Source organism: Scomber scombrus, chromosome 23, assembly GCF_963691925.1.
Source record: "Scomber scombrus chromosome 23, fScoSco1.1, whole genome shotgun sequence".
NCBI lineage: Eukaryota > Metazoa > Chordata > Actinopteri > Scombriformes > Scombridae > Scomber > Scomber scombrus.
The window spans coordinates 16,824,044-16,840,539 of NC_084992.1; the positions used below are offsets into that span (position 1 = coordinate 16,824,044).

The following is a 16,496-nucleotide window of genomic DNA, read 5'->3' on the forward strand; positions in this document are numbered from 1 at the left end:
GTTTAATCCAATAAATGATCTGTGTGCTGATGTTTAATATGTGTGTGTGGGTTTTAAAGGTGCACTACACCGAAAAGGCAGCAATGATATGATCTGACATGACCCTTCACACCCCTCCTGACTAACCCCCCCCTCCCAAGAAAAAAAAAAATCCAGATCTGTACAAACCCAAAATTTCTTAAACGACACAAAAATATATTATCAAATCAAAAGTAGAAGAAGAAAATAATTCACCATTCGTCGTCGTTGATTCTTCTTTGTCTTTTTTTTGTTTTCTTTGTTTTCCAGTGATCTTTTTTTAATACACTCACGCACACACATACTGTTTGTTACCAACGACACCTTTGTGTTTTCTGTTTACTCTTTGGGAACACGTGTAGCAGAAAAGGAAGGGGGAGGGGGCGGGAGAGGGGGGGGAAAACAAAGAAAAGGAAAGAAAGAAATTGAGAGACAAAATGGGAGAGAAATCCGTCGGTTCAGGGTTGACATTCTGGATATGAAGGCGTGATGCCAACCGAAGCGATACCAACATTTTAAAAAAAAGAAAAGAAAAAAAAGACAAAATAGATCATTTGAGCATTTATGTGCTGACGTATGCAACAACAACATACCCCAAAAATGTAATTCTTCAAAAGAAAGGCAACATAAAAATCCATCGACGACCCCGTCCGTTCATCAGTCCGTTCCTCCACGGTTTCCAATATGCCCCTCTTTTCTTTTCCAGTGCACAACTCGTTTTAAAAGCAATAAAAGAAGAAACTAAATTAAAAAAAAAAAAATACAGGCTTACAGTCTCAGCCTGTAGGATCGATGACAACATCAACACTTGATGACTAACTGGCCTCCTCGGACTTGATGGCGAGAGAAATTAAAAATAAAAGAGGCAGAAAAGGGAGTGAAGAGGTGAAAACCATGGATGTGTTTGTGCCGAGTTCAGTTTGAAATCAGAGGGGAAAAGAGGGGTGTGTTTGTGTGCATAAAGAGTAGGGAAGGGTGTGTGTGTGTGGGGGGGGAGGGAGGTGGTGGAAGGAAGGATCAGGTGGATTTTTTTTTTTTAAAGTTCATTTCAAGGGTGGGAGGGTGGGGGTTGGGCAGGCGGAGCGTGGAAAGCGTCCTTTTACCAACACCAACAAGAAGAGAGTTCGTTCATCCAAATCCATCTATAGTCCGTCTGTTTGTGTATGAGTGTGAGAGTGTGTGTGTGTGTGTGTGTGTGTGTGTGTGTGCGTGCGTGTCTCGAGGACTACGCTCCTGGCTCAGTATGGAGTCCGTTCAGATTTGGAGGACAATCAGAACATATTCAATCAAAACTTCTTTGAGTTTTCCAGCAAAATAAGGCTCCATATTCCAACCTGAACTTTCTGTCAATCCTTCCAAGATTCAAAGAAAGTTTCTTATTTTCCAGCTTCTCTCCGCTATATTTGTCCTCCATCCAACCCCCGATATTCACCCGGTTTCCCTCCTACCCAAAACACCTGGCAGCAGAACCGTGCAGAGAAACTGAATAAACAGCAGGAAGTGACAGGAGTGGTCAAAGTGATCAAAGTGAGACTCCTAAAATAAAAAAAACAGAGCAGATCGGACATGCAGAAGAGTGGAACGTCTAAGTAGAACGTGACAAAAAAAACAAACAAAAAAAAACACCCCGCAGGGAGAGAGAAGACTTCGGTCTGTAAGTACTTCACAACTCAGAGCAGATCAACTCAGAGTTTCTAAACGCAGGGCGTCGGGAACTTAAGGAACAGAAACCTCTAGAAAAGAAACATTTTCTAGTCTCAGAGAACCGATAGCCCTACTTCAGACCTTTGTCGATAACAATCGCGTTATTTTAAAAGTGATCCCACCCTTTAGCTTACCTCCTGACCTCCACAGTGCCCCCACCCCGTCTACAGCATCATCTTCATCCTCGCCGCCCCTTGCTCAAACCCTCTTCGCCCTCCCGCCTCCACCCTTTAATCTGATCTCTCCTCGCTGGCTCCTTCGCACTCACAACTTGAGCTCGTTGGCAATCTTTGAGGCAATGTTCTTGAAGGCGATGGATGTGCCCGAGATCCTCTTGAAGCGCACGCCGTTGAGGGAGAGCCGCGGCAGCTTGCACACCTCCATCTCCCACTGGACGAAGTCGTCGCGCGCCGGGTTGCCCGACACGCACAGCAGCATGTAGCGCTCGCGCATCTCGTACTCGCAGCTGTTGGAGTCGAGCACCTTGCGGATCTCGCGCATCATCTCCGTGGGCTCCATGGACGACGTGGTCTTCATGGACCAGGTGAAGCGCAGCGAGCGCGGTTTGGCTGAGTCCTTCTGGCTGGCGATGGCCGGAGGCGTGCCGGTGCCACCTGGAGGGAGGAGGAGAGTAGAGTGGTGAGAGTGGGAAGCGATGGAGGAATCACAGAGAGATGTTTTAACTGTATATGTTTACACTTCTATGCATAAGACACTCAGTAGCGTGGTGTAGACGGCAATTTGTTTTGAAAGTCGGATATTATAAGTTGTTCACTCTGTTTCTTCAACTATTTACAGAAGTAGAAAGTGATCATTAAAGCTGACTTACCAGTGTTACCAGATCCTGGTGAGGAGTTGTTCTCATCATTGTTGGAAGAGGAGGAGAGAACACCGCCTGACGTCTTCTCCGACTTGTCCACCGTACTGCTCAGCATAGACCTGGATGGAGGGATGGGAGGGTGGAGGAGAACGAGAAAAAAGGAAAGAAAAAGGAGGTAAAAAAGGAAGAAGAGGGGTAGGAAGAGGGGAAAAATAGGGTCCACAGGTAGGGGGGTGGGTGTTGTTAAGGAAAAGAGGGAGGAGAGAAATAAGCAAAGAGAAAAGGAGGAAAAGTGTAAGAATTGAGAGAATTATTAAAAAGTAGAGACAAAGAAGGCAGCAGGAGGAGGAGGGAGAAATGGACAGGGAGGATTGAGAGGAAGAGGGAGATGATGAGGTCGTGGAAATGAATGAAGACAAAAAGCAAACAAAAATTTAAGTACCCCTGTATGTGTTTGTGTGTGCGCCTTTTTCTCTGGTTACAAAAATGTGTGGATTTACATCTCTGTGTGTGTGTTTTATATGGTTGATAAGTTTCAGGTCTACTTACACACAAACACACATTTGGGTACTGGATTTGATTTCCCCTCACACACACACACACACACACACACACACACACCATCATGCAGGTCAACCTCTAACACCAGCACTCTCGCTATCTGGGATGCTACCATTCACTGCTAATCTCCCATCCCCTGATTGGTTAAGCCACTATATCACCATCACCAACCAATTACATCCCAGCTCGCCCCCCCACCTCCCTCCCCCCTCCTTCCCTCTCCCAGCCATTCACAAACAAGCTCAGAGATCATCTACTGATTGGCTCCAGTCTACTGATTTGGCAGGCGGATTTTGGTAGAGTCTGGGCTTCTGAAGGGTATGCAGGGTTTTTGGTTTTTTTTTTCCCCAGTCTGTTCTGTATCTCACCTGCTCCCCTCATCCCGACCCTCTCCCTCATACGGACTCCTCGAGAAAAATCAACACAAGTTTAGTCTTTTGGGTGGCTCATGGGCAACAGTTTTGACTTTTACACAGATAGTAAAATCAGCCGGCTCGACACAAGCACGCTTGCTCGCCATGCCTGCCTGACAGTTCCAATCCAAGCACATCCAGCCTCCATGCCAAATATTAAATTCCACTGACTTTATAGAGGATGCTTTAATTTAATTCAAGAACCAGCTGAGGACTACGCAGCCCACACACTCCAGGTCTAAATGCCAGTCCACTCTGTGCAACCACTCTATCACCCCCCCCCCCCCCCCCCCCCCTATGAAATAAGCTGCTCAAAGCAGGATGGGGAATCTGGGAATAAGTGAAACTGCTGGTAAAGTAATGGAGCAGTTTAGACCAGAATTAAAACATTTCCAACCAGTTAGAATAGATTGGAATGGTTTGGACTGCAACACAATGGAACTTTGGGAACAAAATGTGACAAAGAACAATGGAGCAGAGATGGAATGGTTTGGACAGAATGGAATGGTTTGAAATGAAATGTATTCCAACAAAACGGAATGTTGGAAACAAAATATGAGATGGAACTTTGGACTAGGATGGAATAATTTGGAACAGGATGGTTGGCATGGTGAGTGCATGTCCTGTGACTAAAGGAGGTTAGGAGCATTAATGATCCCACTGCTGTGTTAAAACCTTTATTAGTAACACTGGACCTACACACAGGCTCTTTAACACACACATACACACTCTATAAAAACAACACTTTAAACTATAGCTAATATAACATACACACATATACACAAATATTCTCTCACACACCAGCAGACATGACTGAAAACACACATAAACTTAAGGGAGAAAAGCCAAAACAGACAGAAACAAAGACGGACAAACAATAAAACACGTGCAGACGATGGAAGGAAAGTGACACAAATGACAAATTCAGCAGTTTATGGTCTTAAATTCATTTGGTTGTGGGAAAATACATCATTCCTGTTTTGCCCCATTAAAAATAATAATAATAATAATTTAAAATGTCAGGTAAAATACCTCCTGCAATAGAAACATGGTTAAAAGAAATATAGAGTACATGACAAATGGCAAGTGGGAGAAGTAGAAAAAGTTACACAAGTATATCTTAAAATTATAGAGGTAAATTGGTGAACAATGCAAAATTAAAATCACTTATGCCATTTTGCATGCTCAGTATGATTTAGGTAAACATGGAGGGATGCAAAATGGCTACCAGAGGAGGGGCACTGTGACATCAACGGGGAACAAAAGACTTTGAAATGAATACAAGAGTCACTTGTCACATTGTTCAACACTTTGACTATATATGGTGCACTGTAAATACATGTCACTCATCTATTCATAATTATCTATAATAACTAATATGCCCCATATTTATACATATACATATAATAATCCTTATATACACCACGGTTAAAGTTACTTATACAAAAAATGAGTTCCAACAGCAGTTCACCATTGTGCGGTGTTTAAAAAAAAAAACACCTTACACATTACACCTTCTGACCAGCAGGTGGAGCAATGGTCCAGATTAAGAAGGAAAATTGCTCTATCTGCTGGTATAAAGCAGACAACACTGCTGTGTGGTAGGATGTAGAAGTGTGTGTGTATGTGTCTGTGTGTGTTACACATGTTTGTGATATATGTGTTCAGCATGAGCATTTATAAATGTAAAATGTATCAACATGTGTGGAGAGAAATAAGACATGGATTTTTGTGTTTATACGAGTGTTGTGTCAGTGTGAATATACATATATGTGCCATGAAGTGTCCTCAGTGTGTGTGTGTCCACAACAATAAAAGGTCTTTTACAGCCAGAGTAGGTCAAAGCCATCCAGTTCTGTTGCTGCTGCTGTTAGAGAGCCAGTGCCAGAGTGAGAACAGAGCGATGAAAGAAAGGAAGAGTGCAGCCTCCAGAAAAGAGTGCAGCCTGAGAAACACTGCAGCCCCGTCCCTCCTGGGTCCTCTCCTCCTCTCTACCTCCGTCCATGACTACCGACTACAGCCAGAGATTTATCATTACAACTGTATTCCCAGTGGGATCAGAAACTACAAGTCACAACTTCAGTCTTCTACGGCTAATGAAAATTCAAGTGACCAAACGTATGAAAGCAGAGAGGTGAGATGGGTGATGGTTTGGAGGGTTTGGTAGGTAGCGTTAGGCTGGTTAGCAAGATTAAAAAATCACTGGGGAAAATGACACTACTACTAATCATAAAATGAATTCTGCTAGCCTGTGTCTCTTTTCTGTCATGAAAATGGTTAAATTAGTGTGGGATTCAACATTTTTGTACCATGACTTCAAAGATTTGGAGCGGAAGGACTAAATTACCTGCATCTGAAGCTAAGAAAAGCAAAGAGTTAAGAGCAGGAAGGGAGTAGTTTGATCTATTGCACCATTAAGACTCGACCTAAATCTAGAGCGCTAAGGGGGAGAAGGGGTGGGGGTGGGAGGGTGTATGAGCTCACACACACACACTCTACCTGGTAAATAAATGGAAAAGGAGGAGGGGTGAGGATGAGGGAGAGGTGGGTGGGAGGAACGATGGAGGGATGAAGAGTGAGAGGGGTGAGGTGTTATTGTGCCACATGATGATGAGTGAGTGAGTGAGTGAGTTAAGTGAGTGAGTGGGTGGGTGAGGGGGTAGTTAGTAATACAAAAAAAGAAATAAAAATGGGCCAAAACACGGCACTCAAAACCAGAAGGCTCAAAAAAAGGGGCCAACCACAGAAAAAAAAGAGGAGGAGAAAAGATAAGGCTCAAGGCACAAGGGAAAATTTCAACAAAAAGCTGCACGAAACACCAAAAGGGGAGGAAATATATATATATATATATATGTAAAATATATATGAAGAAGAGAATATACGGATATATGTCAAGGGGTTATATTATATACGTTGGGGATGTTGCCTACCTTCTCGGAAACCTGAACGAGAGATTTCTACAAAAACAAAAGAGGGATAAAGAAAGAAAGAGAAAAAAACGTATGTATAAAACTTATATATATTTATGACTTTCCTGTAAAAGACAAGCTGCCCTCGCAATAGTCAACTTTAAAGCAAAAAACATGAACCAGGCTCATTAGGGATTGAAGCAGAAAGAGCAAAAAAACTAAAAAACACACAAAAATAAACAAAACAAAACAAAAAAGAAAACCAGTGTCTCTGCATTCTACATGTGTTCAAATGTGGGAATTATTGATGTGAACGTGTCGACAGACTTCATTAAATGCAGTTATAAGGGATTTAATGGACTCTGTGGGAACATTCCATTAAGAGACCCCCGTCTGAACACAGTCACCCTGCACCCGCCCCTCCCTACATGAAATGAAGTGCTCCTCCACACACAGAGCAGTCCTGGCTAATCCTGAAAAGAAGTGTTTGTGAGTGAAAAGTTCAAACGTGATAACATTTTATTTAAAAAAATAAATAAAAAAAGAGAAAAGAAAAAGAAAAAAGAGAGAAAGCATCTCCTGTACACACACAAAGACACATTTCAAATGAAAAAGCACATGTTAAGCAATAACTTAATCTTCAACATACATTGAGAAACTTAATCTCCTTCACACACACTCATGCAAACCCACACACACTCATGCAATGTGTTTGAAGGACAGAGAAACATCACTCTCACTCCAAGCAGGAAAGTGCTGTGCTGAGGTTATATGATATGTGAATAAAACACACAACCTAAGTGTGTGTGTGTGTGTGTGTGTGTGTGTGTGTGTGTGTGTGTGTGTGTGTGTTGTGTGTGTTCAGTCAAACTGTACTAATGCAACACAATCTCTCTTTCTCCACCACCTCTACTTCCTACCAGCACGCCAAGTTAGAAAGTGTGTGTGTGTGTGTGTGTGTGTGTGTGTGTGTGTGTTCTGTGTGTGCGTGCGTGCGTGCGTGCATGCATGTGTGTCAAGGTGTCCCCACTAGCGGTATTTATAGTTGAGGGAAAAGTGATATCTCCGGTGTAACCATGGCTACTGTCGCCACGGAGCTACAGTATCTCTGAGTGGGAGGCCTGGAGAGTGGCTGTGCTTGTACACACACACACACACACACAGTACACCAGCACCCACTCATGCAGGCAAGGCACTTGATCATTCTCAATTTCTTTCTTTCTTTCTTTCAAGCTCATGAACCCCCCCCAAATAACACTGTACGCTCATTCTTTCTTCCTTTTGGTTCCTTTCTTACATATATTTCAACACCTATGTTGTGCATGGCTGCTTGGGCGACAACGGAGGATCTCTCACCTTCTCATTCTTCATTCGCTGCTCTCTCGGGCTTTCCTGTTCCTGTCTTGTTCGTTCCTGCCACCTTAAAAGGCCCTCACTTCCTGCCTCTTCCTCAGCCTCAGATAATAATATTCCAGTCAGCTTCACACACTCTTCATCATTTTTTCCCTTCTCATTGTGACTGTACACAGTTCACACCATCATCTGACAAAGCTGGTGATATTATAATTTTTTTTTTTTTACTGTCAACCAATTCCAAAAAAAGACTCAAATCAACAATAAATTGATCCTAACAAGTATTGTTTTGTAGTTGAAGCTAAATACATCTTATTCCTCAGTGCAGCAGAGCTTCATTGTTGTCTATTAAAAACACATCATAAGCCACACTGTTGCACTGGATTTATTTTGGGTCAATCCCACATACACTGTCCTGCTGAAAATAGTCTCCAACAAATACACTAGCTACTCCTGTTTGAGTAATGTTTGTTAAAAGCTACAGTGCCCAGCTGTTTTAGGACATCACTGAGCCTTTTTTTTTAAATGATAATCTGTGACAAGCTTTTTAAGACTGATTAGAAATGAATGAAGTTGGGCTGAGTGCCACAGACAGCAATAGAAAGTCTGGCAACTATTGACAGGCAACTAATGCGCTGTAGATTTCAGTCTTCTAATGTTTTTTATAGAAAGTAAGATAAATACAGAATAACCATTTTCCCTTGATCATCAAATTATACATTCAGAATTTAACAAGACAATTACAGCCTATGATTAATTATTCTTCAATTATCTTTAACTTTTTACAGTAAATCTTATTGTGCACTAAATGGCAAATTCACCATTATAAATTGGTGCTACATGACTAAAGACTAATGCCAATATTAACATGTCAAAGGCCAAACATCCATGTAGATATCTATCTGTGACCGTTTCTCATTGTCATATTTAACACAACATACTATGTAAGTCTGTCTGGCTTTTCCCTCTTGTCTGTTACTTTCCCTTTTTAAAACCACAACGCACTCCATCGTCTCCTCTCTGCATTTACAGAGGAGAAGGATCAAAGCTCGAAAACCGACTCCAATTACAGAGAAAATAAAACCAACATAAATAAAACCAGTTTAGCATTACAACCAGGTACCCACGAGAGTAGTTTTACTGCTGCAACCTGCACTGGAGGAGTGAGATGAAAACTGGGCCAGACGTGGAACCAAAAACCAAAATTGCTCCTTGGTCACCGCTGCACCAAACAAAATTATAGAGAAGACACAGCTGTTCCCTTCCTCTCCCTTTCTACTCTCAGCAGAGTTACAGATCAGCAAGAGTTTAGTGATAGGGAAGAGATGAGAGCAGCCCCTTTAAAGAAATACTCTGAAACCAATGGCTGACATGGACGTACACTAGGTCGTTCCTGAGAGGAAATGAGCACATGAAATGACTTGTAATGTAAACCTACTCATTTTCTGTTTAAGCTAAACCCTCAAATCTGTACTTGAGCTACAAGCTAGCTGCATAAAACAGTGGCTATCACAAGTGCTTTGCATTCACTGTTAGAGTGCATCTCTCAAATGCTAGTATTTGTACCTTCTTCTGCCGCATGCCCTCTCTTGTCCTTCCTGTTTACTACTTCCTCTCTCTGTTCTCTACCGAACACTACAACCACATATTAACTTCTCATGCTGTTTTTTTTTCTTTTCATCAACTCTGCATAATCTTAATTTTTTTACACTTTTTTCATTGTCCCATGCTCTTTCCTCTCCTTTCCGGCACTCACCTGCGTACAAACTTTGATGTGAACTTGCTGAAAATCCCTGTGCCACCATGTGCCCTCCGAGCCTGGCTGTTGCCGTGTGACAGCGAAGGGGACGCGGGCCCGCCGGGGTAGGCGGAGCCCTGCTGGTCCCGGGCGCCTCGCTGCTGGCCTGCGTGGAACGTGCTGCGGATGCCCACCCCTCGGGAGAAGTTGGTGCGGTCTGTCACGGCAGCGCTGCTGCTGATGTTGTGGGCAGATGGGGAGGCAACAGGCGCCCGCTGAGCTGGTGCGCTGTAAAAGGAGGTTGGGAAGAAACAGAGGAGGACAATGGAGGGAGGAAAGGTAAAGAACAGGTGATGCAAAGGAGAGGAGAAGTGGATGTGCAGAGAAGGAAAGAGGTGCAAATAGATTTGGGAGGAATAAGAAGTTTGGAAGGTGTGATAAGAAACAAGGTAGAGAGGAGGAGGTGCAAATGAAGGAAGAAGAATTCAGGGTGGTGCAGATGGGAAACGAGACACGAGGAAGCATGAAGAAAGAAAGAAAAAAAAGAGGAACAAAGTGAGGTGTTGAGGTGATGTGGTAGGAGAGAAGAGACAAAGAAAAGAGAAGAAAAAAATAAGATGGGAGAAGAGGGTGGGTGAGAGAAGAACATAGTTAGAAAAACCCATAAAAGAAGAAAAACACTTCCTCCTGAAGTGCTACTTACCCTTCAATGTTAGGTCATACAAGTATCTATGTCTGTTCAAAGTGCTCGCTCTGATGTTTCATATAATCCCTAAAGTCAGGCAAGTCAATATTTAGGGCCACATCAGGTTAGTGACACACATACACACACAGTTAATCCTCTTAGCTTCGGCCATAGGCCAAAGCATCACATACCTCCAGTTATCTCTCATATACACACACACAGACAAAAACATGCATCTTCAGTGGCAGTACGAGGCACTTGTACACCTGCAGCAGATTACATAACATACCAATGGCAAAAGCACAAACACAAAGTGCACACACACACACGGCGTAATGAAAACAGAGAGTGGAGTTAGTAAAGAGTAATGAGTTAATACACACGTGCAGTCTTTTGAAGAGTGATAGATAGATATACTTTATTGATCCCAAGCTGGGAAATTACAGCGCTACAGGACTGAGATGCCCAATGAGAGCACAAATGTGTTTTTTATCTTTGGCAAACCACATAAACTAGCAGTAGGGACGTGACCTGGAACGCTTCTGTCCCCTTTGTTACAACTGCCTCCAACTGAAACTTTTAATTTTTGACTTTTAAAAAGGCTCGAAACACGATGACTCAGCACTGCTCGGTGTGTTTACACTGTTAATGGGAATCAACGCGTGGCCGTGAAAGTGCAGATGGAAAAACTCTATTGATTTTTTTAAATGACCACAGGTGTATTAAAAAAAAGAAACAGTTTTGTGGGCATGAGTGACCTGAATTGCTAAGATAGCAGGTCTGTGGCAGCAGGGAGTAATTTGCATGACAGGACCATGCAGATCTCTAATACACTCAACATCCTTAAAAAAATGTAACAAAGGAGGCTTTTCAGTCGAGCCCACAGTGTATGTGGATATGTTCAAATTTTCTGCTATGGATTAACGACACACACACACACACACACACACACACACACACACACACACACACACACACACACACACACACACACACACACACACACACACACACACACACACACACACACACACACACACACACACACACACACACACACACACACACACACACACACACACACACACAGAGACAGAGAGGTCATCTATGGATACAGATGGAAGGGTAAAAAAAAAGAGGCTGGATAAGGCAGAGTAGTGGGAACCAGTGTGACAATATAGTTATGAAGATGAAACTACATATTGCTAAGAGAGGGTAGCTTTTCTAATTAGTTTCAATATATGCAAAGACCCACGGTCACATTTTTGGGGTTGGGGGGGTGGGGTAACGATCTAATTAAATGACACACAGACCTGTTGCTTGCCTTGTTAACAGGCCACATGGTTGCTTTTTAAAAGGCTCAACAGTTGGTTCACGAGTTGTAACAGTGGCTCATGAGTTAACTGAAGTTTTGACAGACACTTATGAGAAGAGTCTGGCTGGAGTCTGCAGTGTGGCATGATGTGGTTGCAGGTTAATGTGGTTATATGGTGCAGCTGGAGGATTTTCTTGCACACTTGATTTGCCTATACTAAATGCTTTATACAAATGTGGAGCTGCCACAGTGTAGCTTTGCCTGCTTGACTACAGTACATGAACACTCATGCAGTACCACAGGTTGTTAATAGACATGTTAAATTTATGAGAATGGCATTTGAGATGTTTTTTTTTTCTTTTCTGAAGGTATTTGGGGACAGCTGGATAAAATAGGAATGGAAGGGATTATATGCTGAGAAAAGGTGCCTATTCTTCAAACAGGGTACTGGCTACGTATTGGAGCGGTACCTTCTCTCCAGCGTTCCCAACCAGGTTCTGAATGGCCCAAGCTCACTGCTGAATGATGCATGCAACAGAATAAGACTTCAACATAGAGCAGACAAAACCACATACAGCCAGAGGGCCACTTTGACATTTGCTCTGCTGGAATTTTAGTCTGACATTTGTTTTCGGGTTTTTTTCCACTAGACAAGTGTCACAAGGGGGGGTGGGGGTCTATGTCTGTGAAAGTGGCTTATCAGCTCAGCCTCGAGCAGTATTTAAGTTAGCTGAGAGACATAAAACTTTAACCCCTTTTGTAACAAGTGCCAGGAAAAGGGACTAAAATTCAAAATATCAGAGTAGCCCTTGAAACAATGTCTTAAGCAAGCTGCATGAAGCTAGCCGGCAAAGCAACACAAACACCAAGCAAACAGAGAGCAACTTCACACAGATGACCATCAAGTCCATTCAATTCATCAACCACACATTTAGCAGGTAATAGATGGAGACAGGGTTTTCCCTGGCTGCTTCATTTGCATGGTGGTTTTTTTGTTTTCTTTTTTAGCTGACTGAGGCTGTATGAGGCCACATGTATAAAGACGTGCAGAGTGACCCTACTTCCTGGTTAAAAACACAGAACTGAAATTCTGCGAACCAGGGAAAATCCTGTGTAATCAAACAACAGGCCATAAAGACTAATCGAGGACGATGTACACAAATATGTTTTCACAGAAACATGCATCAACAAAACTACATCTGCATTTTGTCCAGTTCTCCCCAGAGCAGCTGCATTTTTAATATCATTCTTTGACAGGTTTTATGTCACTTACCTGCACAGTCTACCAGCACAGGTAGACTAGGCAGGTTAGTAGGGCTCAGAGAGGCAAGTTTATGGATCAATCAATTCACCCCGACAGCTTGATGAATCTGTCCAGTTGTTTCTGCTATTAATTGCTAAAGTGTAATTGCTGAATGTTAAGATGTGACTTCAGTTTGTCAAACTGAAACGGGGCATTTCTGTGACACATTACAGATCTTGGTCTCATGAAGGCAGCGCATGTGTGTCTGTGTCAGAGACAGTCAGCTGTAGCGTTCACAACAGCTTGAAAACGACATGGTTTAGTTTCAGTGCTAAATGGTGTGATTATTTTCCTCCGATATCACTTCCACCATAATTACAATGTCTTTCCCTTGACTTCTAAGCTATACTTACCAAAGCAAGTCTGTTTACACTGTGCTCTGACGTTTCTTGGCACTTTAAAATGTTTTAATCTTCTCATAACCTTTAGGTAACTGGAATTTCCTGAGATGACAACATGTAACGCCTTTGTCCAGTATAGTCAGCAGTTAGTTTCAAAGACATGTCAGCTTGTTCAACTTGTTCAACTAATTTTTATCCCCATTATCTTGAAGGCAGAGATTAAACGCACCTTTAACTCAAGCAAGCCAGAACCCAAACTAACACTGTCCGGCATTTAAGGAAACTAGTTTATTAGCTGTTAAGACCCCATGCTGGTATATAAACGTCTCTTTAAAATGTTCTTCACTAAAATTGGAGTTGTTTTTGAACTCCAAATCTGTCTGTTTTTTTCTCTCTCTTTTTTTTGTTTCCTGCCAGGAAGAAGAAAAAGCAACTGTGGTCTGTCAGAGGTAAAGTGCAGTCAAAAACCTGCTCTTCTTGTTCTCAACCTCTGACGTTTCAGTTATGGTCTAGTAGGAAATGTGAAGTTTGAAAGTGATTGACTGGCCAAAGACAACGCATGTCAACGTCTCAACACTCACTGCTAGCCAGTACACATTTCTGAACTCTACAAGCTACTTCCTGGCTGTTGCTTAGTAACTGGTGAGTCTTTTATAGCAAGTTTCTTCAAATGTTGGACATCTCACTATGGTACATGTGGGTAAATACTAAACCGCATTGTTCAAGAAATTCACACAACAACACAACTATTCTAGTCACACAGTCACAGAGTCATGTTCTCTCTTTGCAGATACACTGCTGCTAACTCTGCTTCCTGGTTTTGGTTTGCCATGACGGGAAAAATCATAATCATCAGGAAGTGATCTGAGGTTTTACAGCAGATTTTAGCTGTGAGCATTTCTAAAAGTGTTCAAATATCACTGATTTATCTAATCTCTGTGGTGCGTCAACAAACAGAAGCCTTCTTTCAAGTTTGTTAGTGCATCTAAATATATTTCTATTAAATGATATTTTCTAGTTGATTAAAAGACATTTACAAACCAAAAGTGTATAAAACATACGACCAGAAATAAATGAGATGCAGCAATTGGTGAAACTGGCTTTGCTCAGGTCAAAATATGTGTGGTTGCTATTGGTATACAGAGCAGTATGTGTTTAATGAATACAACAACTCTTAGTGGAAAAACCTCACCTATTTGATCAATTTTATTTTATTGGTTTTAATCAAAGAGCTGTTTTCCCCCCAAAAAAGCTAGTGCTCTGTTAGACTAGCAGTAATGGGAGCATTCAGAGCAGACAAATCCCTTCATCCTTTCTTCATTTCCTCTTTGTCCGTGGAGGTCTTTAGGGAAAGTTGATGATTTAGGTGGGGTAAAGTGTTGTGTGCTGAGAGGGGTTGTAAGGGAGCTGTGGGTATGTGTCTGAGTGTGAGTGAGTGAGAGAGACTTGCCTGGGTCGTGGTGCGTGCAGGTCAGAGGGGCATGGATGATTGGAGGAAGACAGGGACTTGTGGTGGCGGGGACGTGAGGAGGAGGATGAGAGGACGGCAGCAGCCGAGGCAGTGGAGGCGCGGGAGCCCGGAGTGTTTAGGCTGGGAGGGAGGAGGGGAGGAGGAACAGGAGGAGTGCCCCGCCCGACACACACACACACACACACCCACAAACATACCAATGCAGGACAAACGCACCAAAACGTCACACAATCAAACACACCAACAGACAGGACACACAACGGGCGGGGTTTGTGTGTGGGTGGGCAGGGAGGTGAGGTGGAGCATGGTTAGAAGCAGCACTTGTCAAACACAGTAAGGGGGGAGGGGAGGGGAAGGAGGGAGGAAGGAGTGAGAAAAGAGAGAGACAGGAGGAAGAACAGAGGAAGTAGACACGCAAAGACAAAACAAAGAGCACATATAAAAGGGAAAAAGAAGGAAAAGTTGGTCTTTTTTTTTTCTTCATCATGTTTTAACAAAAAGTGGCAAACCACAGTTAAAGCCCGACTGTGTTCTCGTGCTTTTATCTTTTGATGTAAAATCTACCAGAAACAAATGGCACAGCACGAAAAAGACCAACTTTAACACACTCCCCATTGGATGACAGATATTGAAAAAACACTAAAAGACACATTTTATGGGCAAAGTCAGGTCACCAAAATAACAGAAATATATAATTAAAAAAAACACTCACCACATAAAATGAAAGAGAGACCAGGAAACCTTTTTACTGCTGAGCTAATTGGCTCTATAGCAGGCCTACATACTTATACAATCTTTTTTTCCTTAAAAAAAAATCCCCTTTACACTTTTTAATTAAAAAAATACCCATAGGATTATTTAATTATTCTCATATTATTTCACATATCTGCCACTGCACCTGTTTAACCTCCTGAGAAGGGGCAACAAACTCATCTAACCAAAAACATTTAGATGCATATTTCCTACATTCCTGCAGCATATTCTTTGTCTTCTATTGTAGTAGTTGACCAGACAAGGTTCTGAGAAAATGTGATGGAAGTTTTTCACTATTTGTACATATTCTATAGACTTATATAAGATTAATTGATTAAGAAAAATGAACTGCAGATGAATCAATAGTGACATCCCTACATTTACATTAACACCAATTTACACTAACTTGCATTTTTTTAAAGAACAGGCAGTTAAGATGCTGAGTTTCCACCATGTAAGCAAGCAGATGTTTTCACCGTCTTGTTACGGTTGATCACTCTGACCTCTGAGCTTGCAGTCTTAACGGTTCAACCTGTCTGCTGATTTCTGCCTGTCGAGTGCTAAACTTCCCCTTCTTTCAAATCTTCCTGTACTTTCCTACAGTACACAACCCTTCACTGTTTATGAAATAGAAAGCATTTTAGAGAATTACTTAAGCAAAAACAACACTGGCTATTTCCTGGATTCTCTGCTAATCAGCAGGGTTGCTATGGGCTACAAAGCTCTGCATGTTACCAACAGCTCTAACTTGACTTTACCCACATGGTGAGAGACAGGGGAGAGTGGTACAAGAGAGAGAGAGAGAGAGAGAGAGAGAGAGAGAGAGAGAGAGAGAGAGAGAGAGAGAGAGAGAGAGAGAGAGAGAGAGAGAGAGAGAGAGAGAGAGAGAGAGAGAGAGATAGCTAAAGAGAGAGCAAAGGAATGAGCAACGAGAGAGAGAGAGAGAGGGACATTTACAGAGGTCAACCAAACAGCTGCTTATTACACAGAAAACAAACACATAGCTGAGAGAAATATACACACTCTTCCTGACAGGGATTAGTGCAGCTAGTGATGGAAAAATAACAGGGTTCAACTGGACAACCCAGTGTGTGTGGCAAGAGTTGGAGCGT

General features: G+C 42.3%; 1 protein-coding gene across 4 annotated transcripts in view; it reads right to left on the bottom strand.

Moving 5' to 3' along the window:
• Positions 1 to 1,397: 1,397 nt before the first annotated feature.
• The window catches only part of mark2b (MAP/microtubule affinity-regulating kinase 2b), a 51,094-nt gene continuing 35,995 nt past the window's right edge, over positions 1,398 to 16,496 (bottom strand). For 2 of the 4 annotated variants that reach the window (XM_062445066.1, XM_062445064.1), the window contains exons 16-20: positions 14,611 to 14,751; positions 9,535 to 9,804; positions 3,472 to 3,507; positions 2,552 to 2,661; positions 1,398 to 2,336 (exon numbers count right to left, since the gene is read on the bottom strand). In XM_062445066.1, coding sequence (XP_062301050.1) covers positions 1,987 to 2,336; positions 2,552 to 2,661; positions 3,472 to 3,507; positions 9,535 to 9,804; positions 14,611 to 14,751 — 907 coding nt within the window. In that variant the 3' untranslated portion in view covers positions 1,398 to 1,986. The remainder of the gene's footprint in view (positions 2,337 to 2,551; positions 2,662 to 3,471; positions 3,508 to 9,534; positions 9,805 to 14,610; positions 14,752 to 16,496) is intronic. The other 2 variants (XM_062445067.1, XM_062445065.1) reach the window with 2 other exon arrangements.